The sequence below is a fragment of the Vicia villosa genome, unplaced genomic scaffold (genome assembly GCF_029867415.1).
Source record: "Vicia villosa cultivar HV-30 ecotype Madison, WI unplaced genomic scaffold, Vvil1.0 ctg.002525F_1_1, whole genome shotgun sequence".
NCBI lineage: Eukaryota > Viridiplantae > Streptophyta > Magnoliopsida > Fabales > Fabaceae > Vicia > Vicia villosa.
In genome coordinates this window covers 95,044-115,032 of record NW_026705956.1, presented here as the reverse complement: position 1 = coordinate 115,032, position 19,989 = coordinate 95,044, and the positions used below count along the sequence as shown (strand labels likewise).

Here is a 19,989-nt window from a genome sequence, read left to right as displayed (position 1 = left end):
TATATATCCACATGCTATTCAATTTTTTTTTTATAATTTTTTTAAATCATGAATACAATATAACATCACCCCTTAAAAAGAAGAGTTAAAAGGTAGTGCACTGACAGTGTAAAATAGTTTTACACTGTCATCCAATAGAAAGCTATCAATTAGTCATGTCATTAAATTATTTTTTAAATAAAAGAGTGGTTTAATTGAATACATGGTGGTGATTGATTGACAGTGTAAAAACATTTTACACCATCAGTGCATCACCCCTTTTCTCTAAAAAGAATAAAAAAGTATACTTTATTTAACACATGACGTAACTCGATAAACTTTTATTTATTAATCTTTGTGGAGTAATGCTATTTAGTACGAAGGAATTTTGAGAAGAAATGCAAGAATGAACACATGTCACTATATTATAGAGAAAATTTTAATTTATTTTTAATTTAATTTCCTTTTTAATAGGAATCATGGGGTGGTGGTGATAATGAATGATTGAAATTTATTCTTGTCTTTCTTGTTTTTATGTTTTCTTAACAATTAGCATTTTCTATCTTTGTGTATCCACCGACTTTTTTTTGTGTGTAAGCAAGATATATTAATAAGGGAGAACTAAGGGTTCTCCAACCCGATTACACAATAAGCGGGGAAAAACCCGGACAAAAAAAGGAAAATTACAACCAAATAAACTTATGAGAGAAAAAGAAGCGGATCTTTTAGAAACTCATAAAACGTATAATTGGAGTACGTAATTTTCCCGCAAAAGGACCATTTCCAAACCATATACTTTATACTCCACACCATGTCGTTAAAATTCCATGCTTCGTCACGGAAGCACACACCATTACGGACCAACCATATCGTCCATATAGTAGCCAACCAAACGACATCCGCCTTACTATTCCTAACTTTTTTTTCCCGGAAGAAACAATGCCATTCCATAAAATTCGGCAAGCACCCATCCTCCACATCCCCCTCCTTTCCCACCCAAAGAGCTATCTCATTCCAAATAGCTTTAACCACCCAACAACCAAAGAAAGAATGGTTTCTACTCTCTAATTCATATCCACAAAAACAACACTCTAAAGTATCTACCGGTATATTAATTCCCCTATACACCAAGCAATCCTTTGTCGGTATTCTATCAAGAAGAAATCTCCAACCAAACGCCTTAATTTTGAAAGGCACATCCGCCTTCCAAACAAGCCCAAACGCCCCATCATGTTTATTCGCCGGCCCCTCCAGAATGAAACTTCTCCCCAAAAAAGAGTAACAAGAAGATACCGAGAAAAGACCATCATCGGATAGACCCCAAAAAACCCCATCTCTCCCTTCCCCCACACCACCGAAATCGGCCAACACACCCCTCATCCGAACAATTCCCTCCATAACATTTCTCTCCGCCCTCATACCCACGGTAATCCCAAAATCGCCCCATCTCCAACTACCCTCAAACCACCCTCCCATGGTAGCAACCGACACCCCTTTCAAAAAAGAAGCCTCAAATAATTCCGGAAATTCATCACGCAATATAATGCCTCTCCACCATTTGGCTTCCCAAAAAGGAGTGTTAAAACCTTTCTTCACCACCCACTTACATCCTTCAACAATAGGGTCCCAACAAGAAATCCTCCCCATTTTCAAAAGATCCCTCCACCAAAAAGAAGAAAAAGATGAAGAAGAAAGCGTAGAAGCATATGTGTCAATCTTACCGTACACCAAAGAAACTAAGTCACCGTACCGAGCTTTCAAAACACTTCTCCATAAAGAATCATGCCCATTCAAAATCCTCCACCTCCACTTCGAAAGAAGGGCCATATTAAAAGCCGAAATATTTTTTACCCCAATTCCTCCTTTCTCAAAAGGAAGAACCACATTCCTCCAACCAACCCAATGAATCTTTCTCCTCTCGTCCACTCCCCCCCCATAAAAAATTACTTTGAATTCTATTAACTTCTTTCACCACTTTCGAAGGCATCTTGTAAAACGACATCGTAAAAATAGCCAAAGAAGTGAGAATGGACTTCAAAAGCGTAATTCTCCCGCCCAAATTTAAGAAACGATGTTTCCAACTTCCTAACCGATTCTTTAATTTCAACACCAAAGGCCTGCAAGTCGCCTCCTTTCTAGGATCAAAACCAACCGGAATACCAAGAAAATAAAAATTGCTTTCCTCCATTTTACAAGAGAGAAAGGAAGCCGCGGCTTCCAAAAAAGAGTCCGTTGTATTGATGCCAATTAATTTACTTTTATGAAAATCGATACCTAGGCCCGACACAATCTCAAAAGCTCTTAACACCCCCTTTATCGCCCTTATATGTTTCCAAGATCCTTCCCCCACCAAAAGAGTGTCATCCGCAAATTGGAGAATATCCACCCTACAAGAGTTTTTAATATTAAAGCTCTCAAATTCCCCAATTTCAATAGATTTCCTCACCAACCCCGCGAGACCTTCCGCCACCAAAACGAAGAGGAAAGGAGAGAGAGGATCTCCTTGACGCAAGCCTTTAAAAACACCAAAATCCTTGGTAGGACTTCCATTCACGAGCACCGACATACTACTATTGAAAACCAACAATTCCATCCAACCCATCCACCTTCTACCAAAACCCATTCTCTTCAACAAATATCTCAAAAAACTCCAACTAACCTTGTCGTACGCCTTCTCAAAATCAACTTTAAACAAAACACAATTTTTTCTTTCCTTCCTCGCATAATCCACCACCTCATTAGCCACCAACACTCCATCCAAAAGGTATCTACCGGGCACAAAAGCATTTTGGCAAGGAGAAATCACCGTATCAAGCACCCATTTTAACCTCCCCGCCAAAAGTTTTGCCACCACTTTGTACATGCAACCGACCAAACATATTGGTCTATAATCGTCAAGAGAAAGCGGATTTCTAATCTTCGGTATCAAAGACAAAAACGAGGAAGAGATAGCCTTCGAGATTACATTACCGGAGTAGAAGTACTTGAAATAATTCACAAAATCATCTTTAATGAAATTCCAACATTTCTTGATAAAAAGAAAAGAAAATCCATCCGGACCCGGACATTTATCCCCCCCACAACTCCACACCGCTTCCTTTATCTCATCTTCAAGAAACGGTCTTTCAAGGTTCTCGGCCACCTCCTCATTAATACCCTTGAAATCAACACCTTCCAACAAAGGTCTAGTCTCCTCCAACTCCACAAACTTTCCTTTAAAGTGCTCAAAAACCGTTTCCCTCACCTCCTCCACCGTAACCGCCATTCCCTCCTCCGTAACAATAGGACCCAAATGATTAAAACTTCTCTTCTCTTTCATTACCTTGTGAAAAAAACCGCTATTAGCATCCCCCTCTTTAATCCAACTCAAACTAGCTTTTTGTAAGAGCATATTTTCTTTTATTCTCAAATTTCTCCATATCTTACTAGACGCCTCCCTCCTTAGCTCAAGATTAGCCTCAATAAATTCCTCGGAAGAAGTCTCTAAGCAAACATCAACACCATTCAAATCCCTAACACCTTCTTCGACGTTTAACTCATACCTACCGAAAACCTCCCTATTCCACACCTTCAATTTATCCTTCAAAAGCCTAAGCTTTTCCTTAAGAACAAAATCACCTCTCCCATAAATTTTCAAGTCCGCCCACTCCTTTTCCACGAAAGGCAAAAAGGAATCAAAAGAAAACCATTCATTATTGAATCTAAATGGTTTTGGGCCCCAACTCGAGTTGTCCACCTCAAGCCAAATAGGACAATGATCGGAAATGCCCCTCTCTCCAATCAATTGACCAATCACACCCCACCTACACACCACATTATCCGCCACAAGGAAACAATCAATTCTACTCATTGATTTTCCATCTCCACTATACCACGAGAAATTCTTCCCCTTGCACGGAACATCCAGTAACAAACTTTTATTAATGAACTCCGTAAATAAACCCATTTCAAGATTATTGACCACCCCCGTTCTCCCCTTCCTCTCCCTTCTATCTTTAACCGCATTAAAATCCCCTCCTATGATCCACTCCCCATCAACAAACAACTCCTTCAATCTTAAAAGCTCTTTCCACAAAATTTTCTTCTTCACCAAATCACAAGATGAGTAAACGTTCACAACATAATAGCAATCGCCCTTCCACACCACTTTAATACCTAAGAAACCCTCTCCTTTGAAGCTATTCACCACCTCCATATTTCCCGCCTTCCACAAAATTAACAAGCCACCCGATCTTCCCAAAGAGTTAGAGAAAGAATACCCAATATCCGGTGAAACCCAAAAACTCCTCGCCACCTCTTCATTCAAAGAAGTAATTTTCGTCTCTTGAATCAAAAAAATCTCCGCTTTCCCCCTCCTAATCACCTCACTAATTCTCCTCCTTTTAAGCGCACTAACGCCTCCTCTAATATTTAAGGACCCAATAATCATTGCAAACAACTTTTATTCCCCTTCGTAACCCCCGTTCCACCTTTCTCCAAAAAGTTTATTCGGCTTTCCAATTTTTTCCTTCCTTCCGCGTCTACCACTCCCAAAGCTACAATAGCCGATAAAATTTTGTCACCACTATCGCCATCCAAAAAAGCCCATTGTCTTTTATTACTCCTACATATATCCGACTCCTCATTTTGTTGTCCATATAGAGTTTTACCATCCACAACCAAACCCTTTCCCCTTCCCGCAAACACCTCCCCTCTGCCAACTTGTAAATTTTCCGGTTTATTCTCCTTTTTTTTCTGCACTCCTCCATACTTCCTCCTACCTACTAAATTACAATCAGCTAAACATTTAACCTTTAATAATTTATTTCCTTTGGCAACATCCGAAGAATTCAAACTACATAGGCCCACTGCTTCATTTAAATCTACAGGATTCAACACTGCCACTTCACCTACTGTGCTGCTAACCGCCCCATTATTGTGTAAAGATATAAGCTTATCAAACAATCCCACTGAGTCCAAGTTGTCCTGCTGAACCGATTCGGAACAAACATTTGCAATAGAAACATCCCGCTGCACCCTCGCTTTAGAGTTAAAAGGAAGCTTCCCCTGCCCATTCTCCTCAAGCTGATTCAGATTACCATTATCACAGACCCCATCACGCTGCACCTTCGCTTTAGAATTTAAAGAAAATTTCCTCTGCCCATTCTCGTCTGACTGAAGCAAAATAACATTCTCACAGACCCCATCGCGCTGCAACAACGCTTTAGAGTTTAAAGGTAACTTCCCCTGCCCTTTCTCCTCAAACCAAAGCAACACACCCTTATCACAAACCCCTCTATTTGCCGCCATAGACTCCTCCGAAAACTCCGCAATACTATCCTTCGACACTGCCCCTTTTACAATACCGGAAGCATTCTCAAAAATTTCAATAGAATCCCCCCCACGGACTTATCATTATCCACCTGCATATCATTAACCGAAAAGCCATCCGAGTCCGTAGACTCTCCACCAGGGTTCTGAGTTAAGTGAATACATGGAAGAATTCGCACAGCATCCATTTTGTCTTCTCGAAGCCTCAAAACAAAGTCCCTGCCATCAATGTCGACCGTGACCCTCTCTGGAAGGATGTAATCTCTATCCACACTAATCTTCATCCTTGCTATGTCGTAACAATCTTCATTTTCTGTTTGCGCATCAATACACAAGAAGGAGCCAAAACGCTCCGCAAACTGTTTGAAGAAATCCGCCGACCACGCTACCACCGGCACTCCGAATATACTTATCCACACCACCTTACTCGTGTCAACCATGTCAGCCTTCCATTTAGAAATTTCTTCAAACCAGCACTTCCACCACTTATCACCATCTCCGACCAAATCCGCCATAACGCCCTCTTCCGTCTCCTCCAACAGAACAAGATTTCCACCCATCGGAGTCGCTTTTATGTTAAAAAATCCCTCCATCTCGAACTGGGTTTGAATGTTATACGCTGATCCCGGATTTTTAACACGCCCCACAAAAGCTCTACTGAGTCTCAGCCTTCTGTGTTCGTCTGTTTTAAACCCCCATTTCATAACATCCTCCCTCGCTGTCTCTCCCGACCCGTGCCTCTTCCCAACCACTTTTACATAGCTTCTGTCATCTCTTTCCGTCGCATTTACCCCTTTGAACTGAGCAGCATATTGATTCATCGCGTTCATCCCTTTGAACTGAACAGCTAAGTGATTCATCGCAAACTCCCGACCCGCACCCCTGTTCCGAAACTCTACCTCCCCCACCCTTTTAGAGCTCCTTTGAAATCTTGGGATATTAGCATGAATCTTCTTCCCAAGAATCTGAACATTATCCAACCTCACCCCCAACATCCTCTCATCTTCCACATCAATGAATCTAGCGAAACCGAAACACTTTCCTAAGCTGTTTCTTCTTGGTGAAATTGATACCTCTACCACTCTTCCAATACACCCAAACAACTCGAAGAACTCCTTTGCTTTAATATGAACTGGGAACTCAGAGAAATAGAAGGAGGACACCTTTGCCACAACGTTTCCCTGATTTTTGAACCACCCACCCAAAGGGAATGTATCCCAAGAGGGCTTCAGATTCCTGAAAACCCTACTCCGCCTTGCTTCCTGCCACCCTCCGCCCCACCTATCTTCTCTCCGACCGCCACTCATCGGCCAAGCACCGGTACCCTAACCCTCTTCGTAGAGAGAGGTTAGCGCCGCGTAGAGAGAGAATTATAATAATTGATAAAATATTCGGAAAGAATAGTTTAAAAGACACAATATGACATGTATATATGTTGTTGTCTTGTATCCACCGACTTGATAAAATATTAGTTAAAATATTATAAAAATTACATTTTATGTTTAAAGATAAATTTTATTTGTAGTTATTTAATAAGTCAAATCAATGTATTTTTCTCAAAATTAAATGTTAATAATATTTCTTTCAGAGTTGAGTGTTACTAACCAGTTAATCTTTTAAGTTTTTTAATAATAAAATTACCTTTAAAATCGTACAATATTTTTATCATTATCTTTTCCACCTGCCAGTGTTATATAATTTTTTATTGTATTACTACTAATTAACTATTTTAATAAACCTATTTAACTTTATTTTAATATGTGTGTAGAATTTAACGAAAAACGTCTCAAAATAAGATTAGAGTATAATTTAGTTCATTTTGATTAAAAAAATATAATAAAATGAGATATATTCATCTTGTGCATTTTTAAACGATAAACTAATATATTAATAAAAAGTTGAATTACTGAAGTAAATAAAAATGATTAATTTAAACTAGTAATTCAATCGTGAAATACTAGTCTTTTAAGGTAAACTACTTTGTTATAAAAATGAGATATAACAAAGAGTGCTGAATAAACCAAAAAAAAAATACTACAAAGCAAAATATACAACAAGAAAAACAAAAAGTACACCCACTTTTCATTATTATAAACAAGTTTTATTGTTCTCACCTTCAACGATGGATCATTGTTGATGAGAGGCAAGATTTCTTGACATATCAGATCGTAACTTAACTTACGATGATCTTGCGAGCGAGAAGAGTTGATGCAAGTGTGAGGTTGGGAAATTTTGCCTATCACCCATGAATCACTTCTCAACCTGTATGAAGTAGTGAGCTTGAACAAACACTCGGTATTGGTACATTTGATTTTGTACCGTTCTGCATTTGTTCGGTCCACTTTAAAATCCACAGAGTGTAACATGTGGAACTTTTTTATTGCTCGCATGCACTCATCCTTGGTACGAAAACTATCTTTCTCTTTTAAGGTTGCATCTGACTGCATGCAGACATTGTGGAATATGTCTGATGAGGGTTCATCATCGGCCATGTCAACGTTCGACATGTGAGACGGCGGTGTGTATATTGAAATTAGAGGTATTACACCTTCAACATCGTCTTTAGAATCATCGTTCACCATGTCATCAAATGCTAACTCTGGATCTTCTTCGTCTTCATCAATTGCATCGACCTCAGCTTGTTCTACTTCGATGGGATCAACGACCTGGCTCTCGTTTGGTTGTTGGAGCAGAACATACGACTCAATCGAGTCGTATCCAGAAAATTCATGATTACAAAACATGTTTTGTAAATCTTCATCATCCTTAACCTCCACCTGATAAAATTTTGTTTGATCTCCAAAAAAGACCGGATGTTGATAGAAGATCTGTAAAACTGGACCTCGGGATATCTTGATCTCCAATCGATTTTTGAAATGTACGAAGTTCGATTTTCGACTTAAACAAAATTGGGTAACTTCAGTGTTTCGGAATAAAAAACCAGATGCATCACATTGGTAAGTCTCACCATTGATGTGTGCATTAATAATATATTGAGGTGCAGAGGCCATCTTGTTGTTTTAGTGTTTGAGAGTTTAAGAGTTATGTTTGAGTACAGAGCTCTTCATTTCATCTGATATATATAGGTGAACAGGAAAAAAAATAAGATTAACTAAGTCACCATATGAGATGGCGCCTTTGTACAAAAAAAAAACACTAAGTCGCCAGTTGAGATGGCGCCTCCTTACCTTTTTGGTCAAGATTCCGAGCTCAGCAAAGTCTTACACACTCTTACACATTCTGCCACCTATTCTTACACACTCTGCCACCTAGTCTAAGTAGCATAGCCTGCACCACGCCATCTTGAATGGCGCCTTAGTGTGTTTTTGGGAAGGGAGGCGCCATATCATATGGCTTGCTCGTGACAAGTGCATCTCATGCATGCAGCTCCACCCACCTCATTAAATTGGCCATGCAAACTATCTCCTATAAATACACTTGTATGATTTTATTTTTCATCATCACTTCTAACAATCTCTACTACACACTCATATAATTTCGATCAAACTTTCCATTATGGCTCTTCTCACTTTGGGCGAGAAACACAGAGGCACAATAGCAAACATTGCCGAATTTGTGAGTTTTACGTATTAATTCGTAGATTTTACGTTATCGCATATTTTACACGTTCGTATATTTTACATATTATTATTTTACACGTTCGTATATTTTACATATTATTATTTTACACGTTCGTATATTTTACATATTATTATTTTACACGTTCGTATATTTTACATATTATTATTTTTTTTTGTTTAGAATCCCGAAAGATTTCGATGTCGTCGACACGGTTTTCCGTCTCCCGATCCTATTATCATACCATATTTAATACAAGCGGGTTTTGGACTTGTGATAAACATTTCAAACACAACAATTGACACGAAGTTCATACTTGCACTGTTAGAAAGATGGAGACCGGAAACACACACGTTTCATCTCCCCATTGGTGAATGCACCGTCACCTTAGAAGATGTTTACATGCTGTTGGGTCTTCCCATTGACGGTAACGAGGTGAATGGTCCTGTTCAACTACCCAATAGTCTATGTGAGGAATTGTTAGGCAAAGATATGTTAGGTGAAGGTGATGCGAGGGGACAAGGTATTTTTCTTACTCAACTTAGGGATCATTATGATAGTCTTCTATTGAATGACAATTCAACCGAGGAAGAAAAAATAAAAAAAGCTAGAAATTACATTATGTTGATGTTTGGTTGCTTCTTATTTCCCGAAAGTACGGGCAATAGTGTCAATATGTTGTATTTACCATTGCTTCGAGATTTTAACCAAACAAGAGAGTATAGTTGGGGTTCCGCTGTTTTAGCCTTTCTATACGCTTCATTATGTAAGTGTGCAAGAAAAAACGCTTGTACTTTCTATGGATGCGCCCTCTTGCTACAAGTATGGGGTTGGTGGAGATTAGACTCTCTTAACCCCATAAACGACATGATATTCAACTTCCCCTACGCAGCAAAGTAAGTCCAAATCGCTATCTATTTCATATTAACTGATGATAAATATTTGTAAATAACTTAATAAAACTCTTTGTTTTAGGTTTTGCGTAACGGGCATGAATTACACGAAGAATCCTCGACGACATCTATCCACGTATCGAAATCTTTTGGATCACCTTGGGGAAGGCGATGTATGTATTACGTATACAATTTTCTTATTTTACTTTATTTATCTTTTATCTTTGAATTAATTTAACTTTATATGCAGTTTATTTGGAGACCATATTTGGGTTTGGAGCATCAACCCAACCAAGAGGATATGGAAATTTGGACTGCAAAAACCGCAATCATACGGTTCAACGTTGTGGAGATGCACCAGAGCGACCGAGTTAAAATGCAGTTCGGCATGCTTCAAGATATTCCGTCTGATCCAACTTGTTTGGATCCTTGGCATCAAAAAAGGGTCGACGGTCAGTGGGATATTGTTCACTGGCAAAATTTTGCACCGGAATTTTGTAGGATGTGGAGGAGACGTGCCCGACATGTGTTGTTGTTTCCTATTTTCCCCGATGAGCATCCTATGCAACACACACGTCAATATATGTCATGGTACAGAATGGTTACTAACCCTGAGATGTTTGTGGCTGAGCCGAGGTATTTGGTCGACCCACGCACACGTTGGGCATCGACATCAAATCAACAACAACAATACCAACCAACACACACCACCCAACAAGTAAACCAACAAGAATACCAACAACCGTTCACCACCCAACAACAATACCAACACCAAACCTCCCATCAAACACAACGGCGACGTAGATCCACAAGCACCCAACCCCAATACACCGACATGCCCCCCACACAACCACAATACCAAGAACAAAGACAATACTTTCGAAGCGACGGTGCGGGCCCTTCATCATACCCTAGCCCAGACATGGGCATGCATGAACAATATTCCCCAACCGACCCCACCTACAACCAACCATCACACCATACTAGCCAACAAACTTATATGTACCAAACTCCACAAAATCCAATTCCAAGTTACCCAACTTTTTCGGATGAGCAATGTTATCGTGTTCGCGTTGATCCCACCCCCCCACCGATGCGACAAAATTTTGACAATATGGGTCAACGATTATTTGCAAGCGGGACTTCGGAAGATTTTGATCTGACGGATTACATGGACCCTGAACGCATTGATTTCACGGGGCCCTCAACCCAACCACAACATGAAGGTCCTAGAGTGCAACAACGAACTAGGCGATCTCGCAATAGTCGTTTTCAAAATCCGAACGATAATTAAATTTTATGTAATTCTATTCCTATTATATTATGTAATCGTTTTATCTTAATGGAAATCTTTGTCGTCTTTATTCAAGTGTCTATTTTCAAATACTTAAGGAAACAAAAAAAAAACATAAAGCACCAAGGCGCCATATGAGATGGCTTGTTGCAGAAAAGCTGCACAGAGGAGCCAACTCATATGGCGCCTCCCTTAGTAGGAGCCATTTCATATGGCGCCTCCCTTCATCTGGTACAATGGTGGCGCCATCTCATATGGCGCCTTGGTGTTAACGTATTCTGAAACCTGGTTATTTGCGTAATTTTTCCCGAAACGTGGTTATTTGCGTAAATTTTTTTTAATACATGGTTATTTAAAAAAAAATTCCCATAAATATATTTTCATTGAAAAATTCAATCAACAAATCCAAAATTAAATCACTAAAAAGGGGTAAAATAGTAATTATCGGTTATTGATGGGCTATAAAATGAACTACAGATATAGTTAGGTTTCATGTGCCTTGAAAAAACCTGACGTTTATTTGCGTGTGAGTTCTGTTGAGCATACCAAAATCTTGCATTCATGTTCTCTATTCTTCTGCAACAATTTCACTCTGCAGAAGCTTTAAAATGAATTTTACATTTTCTATTGTTATACATTATCTTTTATTTTCGGCTGTTCCAATGAGTTCTCTGTAAATTATATTCTGAGATCTCTATTTCACCCAGCCAAAATATATTTTTTTGGGGCAGTCTTAATATTTTTCATGTATTTTTACTCACGATTAAAATTAGATCTCTGCCCTATATTTTTTCTTATGCAGTTTTGTTTTTAATCTGATTAGTTTGAGTGAACTGATTTCTAGGCGTTGCCTTGGGGGTATTTGACATCAAGTATATATAACGTTGGATTAGGTATTTGACATCAAGTATATATAACGTTGGATTACTTACGATAACAACATTAGAAGTGTGGTATTATTTTCATTTCATGTTTATCCAATTCTTATTGATTAAATTATATGTCGGCGGCGGAAATCTACATACCATTCAGGTCTGGTCGAGCCTCGGTTTAATATTGTTTTGAGGTTTTTGAATGAATTCTCATAGAATATATACATTGGCCATGTTTCTCATATTTTTTAAAATTTTAATTCTAAGTGATTTGGTTAGAATATATACTACTTTATCCTTTATTATGCAACATCTCAAAGTAATCTTATTATTGTTTACTTAATTTCTATGAAAGTGATACTTTAGTTTCAATGTGTTTGGTCCTTCCATAAGCCATGAGATTACTTGCATGGTTAATTGTTGAATTATTATAAGACATTAGTTCCATTTCTTTTTTTCTCTTTCTCATCTTCTTCTCAATCAATAGAGATTATGGTCATGCCCCTTAAAGAATTGCATTGCAAGTTGAGATATACTCAACATGACAAAAGATAAAACCACCATTTTTTTTTGCTTCTCGGAGCATTGTGAAATTGGGGAATGTAACAACTTAAACACATCTTCCATTGTGATTTTTCTTTCCACTTTGTTCCCTCACCAATTTGAGTCATAAGAAACCGCAAACTTATCCATTTAGCCATCAAGTTTTAGAAATAAGATGTCATTTTCTATCAAGCCTTTAAGTCTCATGAAATTCTTTACTCCTTGCATGCCACAGTTTAGGTTCTTGTATAAATTTGCTAACAACACGGACACCGACATATATTCTTTATTCCAAATTTTCACAAATGCGAGCAATAACAACACTATGGGAAGAGTCATGTGATATTACTAAGCAAGAGTCTCCTATCATCCATACTACCACAATATATATTCCTTCAATTATTTTAAACTTTGTTAAACATAGTTTTTCTTATGTACATGATGGATCACAGGTTCCACAAATCACTTATGCCATTTCATATAATAATATTCGTCCTATTAGCATCAAATTACCTAATTGTTCAAATTTTTTTCTTTCATAATTGCTGGAACAATTCAAATCAATAATGACTTATTTTTACATAATGTTTTGTTTGCTACTGACTTAATTTTTATTTATCTCTGCTTTCATTTTCCATTTAATCTTCATTTTAAACTTGTCTTTGATCATTGCTCTTTCATTATTCATAAAAAACCTTCATTGAAGATAATCAAACATGCTAGAGTCTTATACAACCTTTATATTCTAGATTAGGATACACACACATTTCTTGTTTTTAATGATAGTGTCGTTGAATTTACATGTTATTACACTATTGCTACCACTTCCGCTTCAAGGCACCATAGGCCAGGCCACCCTTCACACAAGGTAATGATTTCAATTATTAACAAGAAGTTTCCTCTAGGTCACGATTCTTTTACTATAATTTTGTCACTTTACTAAAAAAATAAAAAATAATCTTTTCCTTTGAGCTATCTATAAAATCGTCTGCTTCATTTGAATTTATTCACATGAAAAATCGGGGCCCTATTACTCCTCCTATCCATGGCCATTGTTAGTTTCTAACTAGTATTGTATATGGCTGGCTACACATGACAAACTTCGAATTTTTTCATTAAAAACAAGTCAGAGACGTAATCCTTGATCTTTAATTTCATCACATTCGTCAAAACTCAATTTGGCCACAAAATCAAGAAAATCCAATCAAACAATGGCACATAAGTCATCACAGACTATTACTATCCGTCTTAAGGGATCTTACATAAAGAATCTGTGTTGAGACCCCCACAAGAAGATGCAGTGGAAGAAAGGAAGCCCACACACATCGTTAGAGCCATCATGTTTCAGTGCAACGTACCGCAATTTTTTTGGAGCCATGCAATAAACCATGCCATCTTTCTTATCAATAGATTACCATCACAGGTATATTATCTTCCAAGGTTTCTATATGAGCTATTTCATGGTACTCGTCCTTCTTATGACAACATCAAGGTGTTTAGTCGTTTGACCTTTGCTACCATACTCCACCATTGTTGCCAAAACTTGATCAGCAAGAAAGTTCATATTTCTTAGTTAAAAACAAGGAATCAAAGAGTATGTTTTCATGGATCTTCCCTCCAGAGAAATATCTATATCCGGGAATGTCTTCTTTTACGAAGACTCTTTTCCCTTTCTTCACAAACAATAAACCGGTTTCTCATTCTCATCCTATAGTTCTTGAATTTAGCTTATCTTTTCTTGATTTCTACGATAATAGTTCACCTATAACCGATAATAGATACACTGCTATATGCAGAGCATTGATGCTTAATTAGATTGCCTATACCAGCCCTGCACAAGTGACACAGCTGCTACCACTATAGACTGCCTATATCATCCCTTAAAACAGAGAAGAGGAAAAGTATTCCAAACAGAATAGTCGCAACAATCTGCTAAAATACCGAAAGAATTCATCCACGACCAGGACCTAAGAATAATAGCCGTCAAACCTACTAAAAAAGCATAATATGTGATGTACTCTTCACGAGTAAAATAGTCTTATAGAAACTCACCAAATTTTTATCATCCAGAACTAGTTTTTATTATGAAAAAAATAAAACCAAACACATGAAACAATTTCAAAGAGTTTTTTTTTAATATTACATCGATAGATTTTTTTATTTATATTTCCAATTTACGTAGAATGATTTGAGCACCATGTTTTGGCCGAAGGGTAATCACGGTAGTTGGAGCATGAGCATAGGTTGGAGAAAGTTCAAATGAGAAATGTTGCAAAATCATTGCTATTGCCATCTTTGCTTCCAACATGGTAAAATTTTGTCCAATGCAAAGTCTTGGACCCCCTCCAAATGGGAAAAACGACGTTCTTCCATTGGTTGCTTTTAAAACACCTTCAGAAAATCTTTCAGGATTGAACACCATAGCATCATCTCCCCATAGCTTTGTGTCATGGTGAACCAAAAGTGCCGGCAAGAAGAACTGCACCCCAGCAGGTAATGTTAGGTTTCCTACTCTTACATCTTTTTGAACTTCCCGAGAAAGCGCAATTATTGGTGGGTATAACCTGAGAACCTCATATAAAATCATGTTCATCTGTCACAAAAAATGTGTTGGTAAATTGTAAGTAATCAGTTTTGTGTATGTTCAATAATAATGTGTTGAGTTTTTTAGATACTTACAATCTTAAGACGACTTAGTCCATCAAAATCTGGTTTTTTGTTGCCAAAAACTTGTAGAACTTCGTCTCTTGCACGTGCTTGCCAATTAAGGTGTCTACTCAATAGTATGATTGTCCAAACAAGCAAAACTGAAATGGTTTCTTCTCCAGCAAGATAGAACAACTTGCATTCCTTGATGACATCTTCAAGGTTCATTCCAACATTCTTATTGTTGTTTTCTTTAATTTCCTTGTGATTTGACTCGAGAAGAATGCCTAACAAGTCATTCTTTGTGGCTTCACCCGCCTTTATTTCTCTTTCTCTCTTGTTAATCATATCAGATAAGGAAACTATTACATCTCTGTCAATTTCCTTCAACCTTTTGTTTGTAGCAGTTGGTAGAAACCTACAAAACAAACGCTGTTAGAGTTCTACATTAAAAGTGTGTTTGTAGCAGTTGCAATTTTTACCTCCAACCAGGGATATAACCTGTCATCAAAACTTTCATTGTAAGTTCAGCTTGCTCCTTTTGAAGTTCAAATATTCTCATTCCTTCTTCATAACTACTTCCAAAAGCTGTTCTAGCAATAGCATCACTTGCCAATTTTTGAACAAAAGGCCATGCATCAACTTCACATGATCCATCTGATGATAACATTCCCTCCCATTTGTTAATCAAATCATTACAACTTTGAAAGAATGCCGGTAACATCAGCTGTGGTACACAAAAAAAATCGATCATTAATGAAATTCAGATTTTATTTTTTGTAATCCTAACCAACAAACCTTCAATTTTTCTAAATGGAATGCAGGATTGATTATCTTTCTATGCTTGCTCCACTTTTCTCCCTCATGGACTATAAGACCAGTAGCCAGTATTCTCACAAGTTGATTTGAATTTGGCTTTTGAAAGTCATAGATTTTATTGAAAACTTCTTTAACAAGTTCAGGATCTGCGAGGATCACCCTTGGTATTGGTCCCAACCAGATAAAGGAATTCTTTCCTGCATTAAAATATTACTATAATATAATAATAAAATTGAACAGACAAAAATAATCCATTGAATCTTAAATATAAATGAAATATCAAATGTATTTAATTTAAAATCAGATTAAATATATTATGTTTTTTTCTTATATTAAAGACTGAACTAACAATAGATAAAAACCAAAAGATAGTGAAAAAGTATATAGAAGAAGAATACCATGTTTTGTAATACTTTGTTGGCCAAAGGGAAACACATAAGACACTATATCATCAGAGAGATTCATGGGTTTAGATGCTGCTTCTTTTTGTATCTTTAAAAGATCTTTTACATCTCCAACTAGTAACCTATATGGATTCCCTTTAAGGCCTTGTTTCCTTAGCAACTTTTCTAGCTTCTTTGGTTTCAGCCATATCCAATTCAATATGCTCCATGCCCAAACCAGTGTTATCAAAAGAACTATGAATGCAGATATTGCATATGTTGCTTCCATCTCTTTCACTTTTGTGTTAGCAGAGACAAAGAAAATGAGATGATGATAAAATCAAAACGCTGTCTTATATAACTTTGCAATGAATGCATTTCTTAACTATTACGTTTATGTGCATATTTTATGGCACTTTAAATAGTAAAATACAAAAAAGTATTTATTGAATTGTATATTTCTAATTTTGAAAAATAAATTCAAACTTGGTATGTTTAATTAATTTTATGAATACTAATTATTTTATAATTAATTGAATGGAATTTTAACGAAATTAATAATTTTTTGAGTATAACTAATTTTTTTTATTATCACCATTAGTATAGTTCGAAGGTGGTGCTTTTGTGCCTCGATACCGGACGACGCTCGGAACACTTGTTGATATGTCCGATTTGAAGGAAGGTGCTCTCCGTCAAATCAATATGGAGGAAGATATCTTTGGTGTTGAATTCATTTCACATATTGCAATAGATGATTTGGAAGAGATTTTTACGCAAGAACAACTAGGCGTCGCTAATATGCACTCGTACATCCGGTAATATTCACTCATCCGATATATTATTTAATTAGTCGAACAATTTATTTACACATTATGTTTATTATGTTTTTCACTCATCCGGTAATATACACTAATATGCACTCATACATCCGGTTATTCATTCATCCGCTAATATGTTTATAATGTTTTTATTTAAGGTTGTTGCATGACAGAGTGTTGCGCGGGACTGCATTGTCAAACAGATTCCGTTTTGTGTCTTCCGCCCATTGCAGCGGAATGGCAATTGCTTCGGAACCGGAATCAGTTAGACAGCGTTTAGTCGATAGATTCATGTCATCCGGCAATACAAAAAGTCTGATTCTTTGGGCGTATAATACCCGACCAGTAGGGTTAGTTTCTCATTCTTGGTTCATTTAATCTTTGTTTCTTTTGCGTAGCAAAATTTTTATATAACCTATTGTTTTAATTTATAGAGCACACTGGTTGTTGCTTGCTATCAACCCGATAAGAGAAGTTGTATATTTTCTGAATTCGGTAGATGGTGAGTGGAGCAATTATCCGGCTATGAAGGAAATTATTGATTTGTAAGTGGGATCGTTCTAAATATTCTTGTATATTTATATATTTAATTATTTGTGAGATTGATCTAAATATATGCTTTTATATTTTTGTTAGATCAATACAAGTGTTCCGAAGTCAACGAGACGCACAGGTATCCCAGACTAAATCAAACAACATTACTTGGATCAAAGTGCAGGTACATTATTTTTCACAATTTTGCTTATAATATTTATGCTACTTGATAAAACAAGACAACTATAATTTCTTATTTGTTTTTCTATGTAGTGTCCGATACAGCGGAACAGTTCAGACTGCAGATACTTTGTTTTGAGGTTTATGAAAGAAATCCTTCAAATGAATCAATTAGAGATTCCAATCACGGTATGGATTTATAACTTAATTAGATAACTTCTTATAATTTATTACATTTAACTAAATCATTCATATTATGTTTTTATTCTGTAGTACTTTGACGAATTCCGTGCTGCTTCTTACACGAAACTTAAGTTGGAAGAAATCAAAGAGGAATTGTGTCAATTTTATATTCATCAGCTATTCATGTAGTAGGATTTGTGTCGATTTGAAGAGAATATTATAGTACTCCAGGATATATGGTTACTAACTTTGTTCATATTGTTGCCAATTAATATTTGAAGTATAATATTGTTGATGTTAGAGATTTAGTTTGATTGACATAATGATGTATATATATAATTTTGGATATTATAATGGTATTATATTAGTATATATATAGTCCTACCTATGGTTGAAAATATATCGTCGAAAATATATTACAGGTCGAAAATATTACAGGTTGAAAATATATTACAGGTCGAAAATATTACAGGTCGATCTGGGAGGCTGAAATTATAGGCTGCACTTTAAAATATCTCATTTAGCAACGACAGCGCTTTTAAAAAGCGCTCTTAAAGGTCCACATACGAAAGCGCTTTGTTACAAAAAGCGCTGCCAAAGATTAAAAAAAAGAAAAAAAAACGCAACCTACCAAAGCGCTTTTGGAAAAGCGCTCTAGTAGGGGGGCTACCAGAGCGCTTTTTCCAGCAAAAGCGCTCTTAGAGGGGGTCTACCAGAGTGCTTTTTCCAGAAAAGCGCTCTTATAGGGGAGTCTATCAGAGCGCTTTCTGTAAAAAGCGCTCTTATAGGGGGGGTCTACCAGAGCGCTTTTAAAAGCGCTTTCGTAGCCTACGCCAGCGCTGGCTTTGGCAGCGCTTTCAAGCGCTGTTAAAGGCAAAAAAAACGCTTTTAAAGCCCACGCGTGTTGTAGTGTTGGTTCGAGTCAGTTTTAGCATCAAGTGGGTTCAACCCCATCCCAACCGCAATTGTTGGGATCAAACAATATTCCTCTCTATTAAGTCCAACGTCAATCACCACTAGATTAACTAACTATTGGTAGGATAACTAATTTTAAAGAAAGTGTTAATTTAACCCAAAAAAAATAAATTAGTTTAAATACTCTTAAAGATGGTTACATATTCATTAATACATTTTTATTTGTAATAATTTATTATTTTACATTTTTGTAAAAAATAATCATGTTGATTTTTATTTGGTTTTTCATGGATTTTCTTCATTTGAGATATATAATTTTATTCAAGACCCTATCCCCTGTCAAACTCTAAATATTGGCAACTCTAATATTAAATTATAACTAATAATAGTTTAGAGTATGTGATACATTTTGAGAAGATATGAAGGCTTGACGCTTGAGATTCAATATTGTCCTCATCTCTAAATTTTAAATTCAAGTTTTTCATATACTAACAATTCAGTGTTAAATTAGTTAAAACAAAACCTTACTCTAACAACAATTAAAACTGTTTTTTTTAATTAATCATTTTTGACATTGAGTATTAATTAAATTTTTAAATAAAAAGTGTTCTAGATCAGTCATAGGATCCGACAATTGTGACTCAAACAATGCAATAATTCACTAAAGTTATTCGAAATGAAAGAGTGTTATTTTATGCGCAAGGTCGGTGTGTCCAATGAGAGTCTTATATATTTTTTTCCTATAAATATAAGATTTTTCAATTTAGTGCAAAAGGAATTTAAGTGGTTCAGAAGAGTATATAATTGAAGTAGATTCACTCAGGTCTAGAACTGGAGAATAAAAAAAAGAAGTTTGAAGGCGGAAGCGTTGCTCATGTGACAGGGAGATACCACTTTCAAGGCCAACTTTTCTCGAAAGACCAGTTGTTGCTCTAACCACGTGTCAGTGTAACAGGAATTGCTATGAATATGTACTTAACCCCTAGGTACATGGTTCGATTCCTGCGGAAGGCAAAAACAATATTTCCTGGGCAGCCGGTA

General features: G+C 36.6%; 2 protein-coding genes and 1 long non-coding RNA gene across 3 annotated transcripts; 1 reads left to right on the top strand and 2 right to left on the bottom strand.

Annotated features, from left to right (window-relative positions):
- Nucleotides 1-5,315: 5,315 nt before the first annotated feature.
- On the bottom strand, nt 5,316-6,596 carry LOC131639053 (uncharacterized). The gene has a single exon (XM_058909568.1). The coding sequence runs from the start codon at nt 6,594-6,596 to the stop codon at nt 5,316-5,318; it is 1,281 nt and encodes a 426-aa protein (XP_058765551.1).
- Nucleotides 6,597-14,631: 8,035 nt separating this feature from the next.
- Nucleotides 14,632-16,614, bottom strand: LOC131639067 (cytochrome P450 72A68-like). Its single transcript, XM_058909579.1, has 5 exons — nt 16,334-16,614; nt 15,915-16,132; nt 15,599-15,843; nt 15,150-15,534; nt 14,632-15,063 (listed from the first exon to the last, which is right to left on the bottom strand). Exons 1-5 carry the CDS (start codon nt 16,605-16,607, stop codon nt 14,632-14,634), a joined length of 1,554 nt encoding a protein of 517 aa, XP_058765562.1. The 5' UTR covers nt 16,608-16,614.
- A 1,324-nt stretch (nt 16,615-17,938) lies between these two features.
- LOC131639074 (uncharacterized) lies at nt 17,939-18,333 on the top strand. The gene is made up of 2 exons (XR_009294859.1): nt 17,939-18,039; nt 18,124-18,333. It is a non-coding gene; the product is annotated as an uncharacterized LOC131639074 (long non-coding RNA).
- Nucleotides 18,334-19,989: the final 1,656 nt, after the last annotated feature.

What these genes read in the sequence shown, in the direction of transcription:
- LOC131639053 (XM_058909568.1), bottom strand. Translation starts at nt 6,596, where the DNA reads ATGAGTGGCGGTCGGAGAGAAGATAGGTGGGGCGGAGGGTGGCAGGAA.
- LOC131639067 (XM_058909579.1), bottom strand. Translation starts at nt 16,607, where the DNA reads ATGGAAGCAACATATGCAATATCTGCATTCATAGTTCTTTTGATAACA. An exon ending in TCCATTTAGAAAAATTGAAG is followed by an intron (nt 15,844 to 15,914) that starts GTTTGTTGGTTA and finishes TGTGTACCACAG; the next exon opens with CTGATGTTACCGGCATTCTT. An exon ending in GGTTATATCCCTGGTTGGAG is followed by an intron (nt 15,535 to 15,598) that starts GTAAAAATTGCA and finishes TTTGTTTTGTAG; the next exon opens with GTTTCTACCAACTGCTACAA.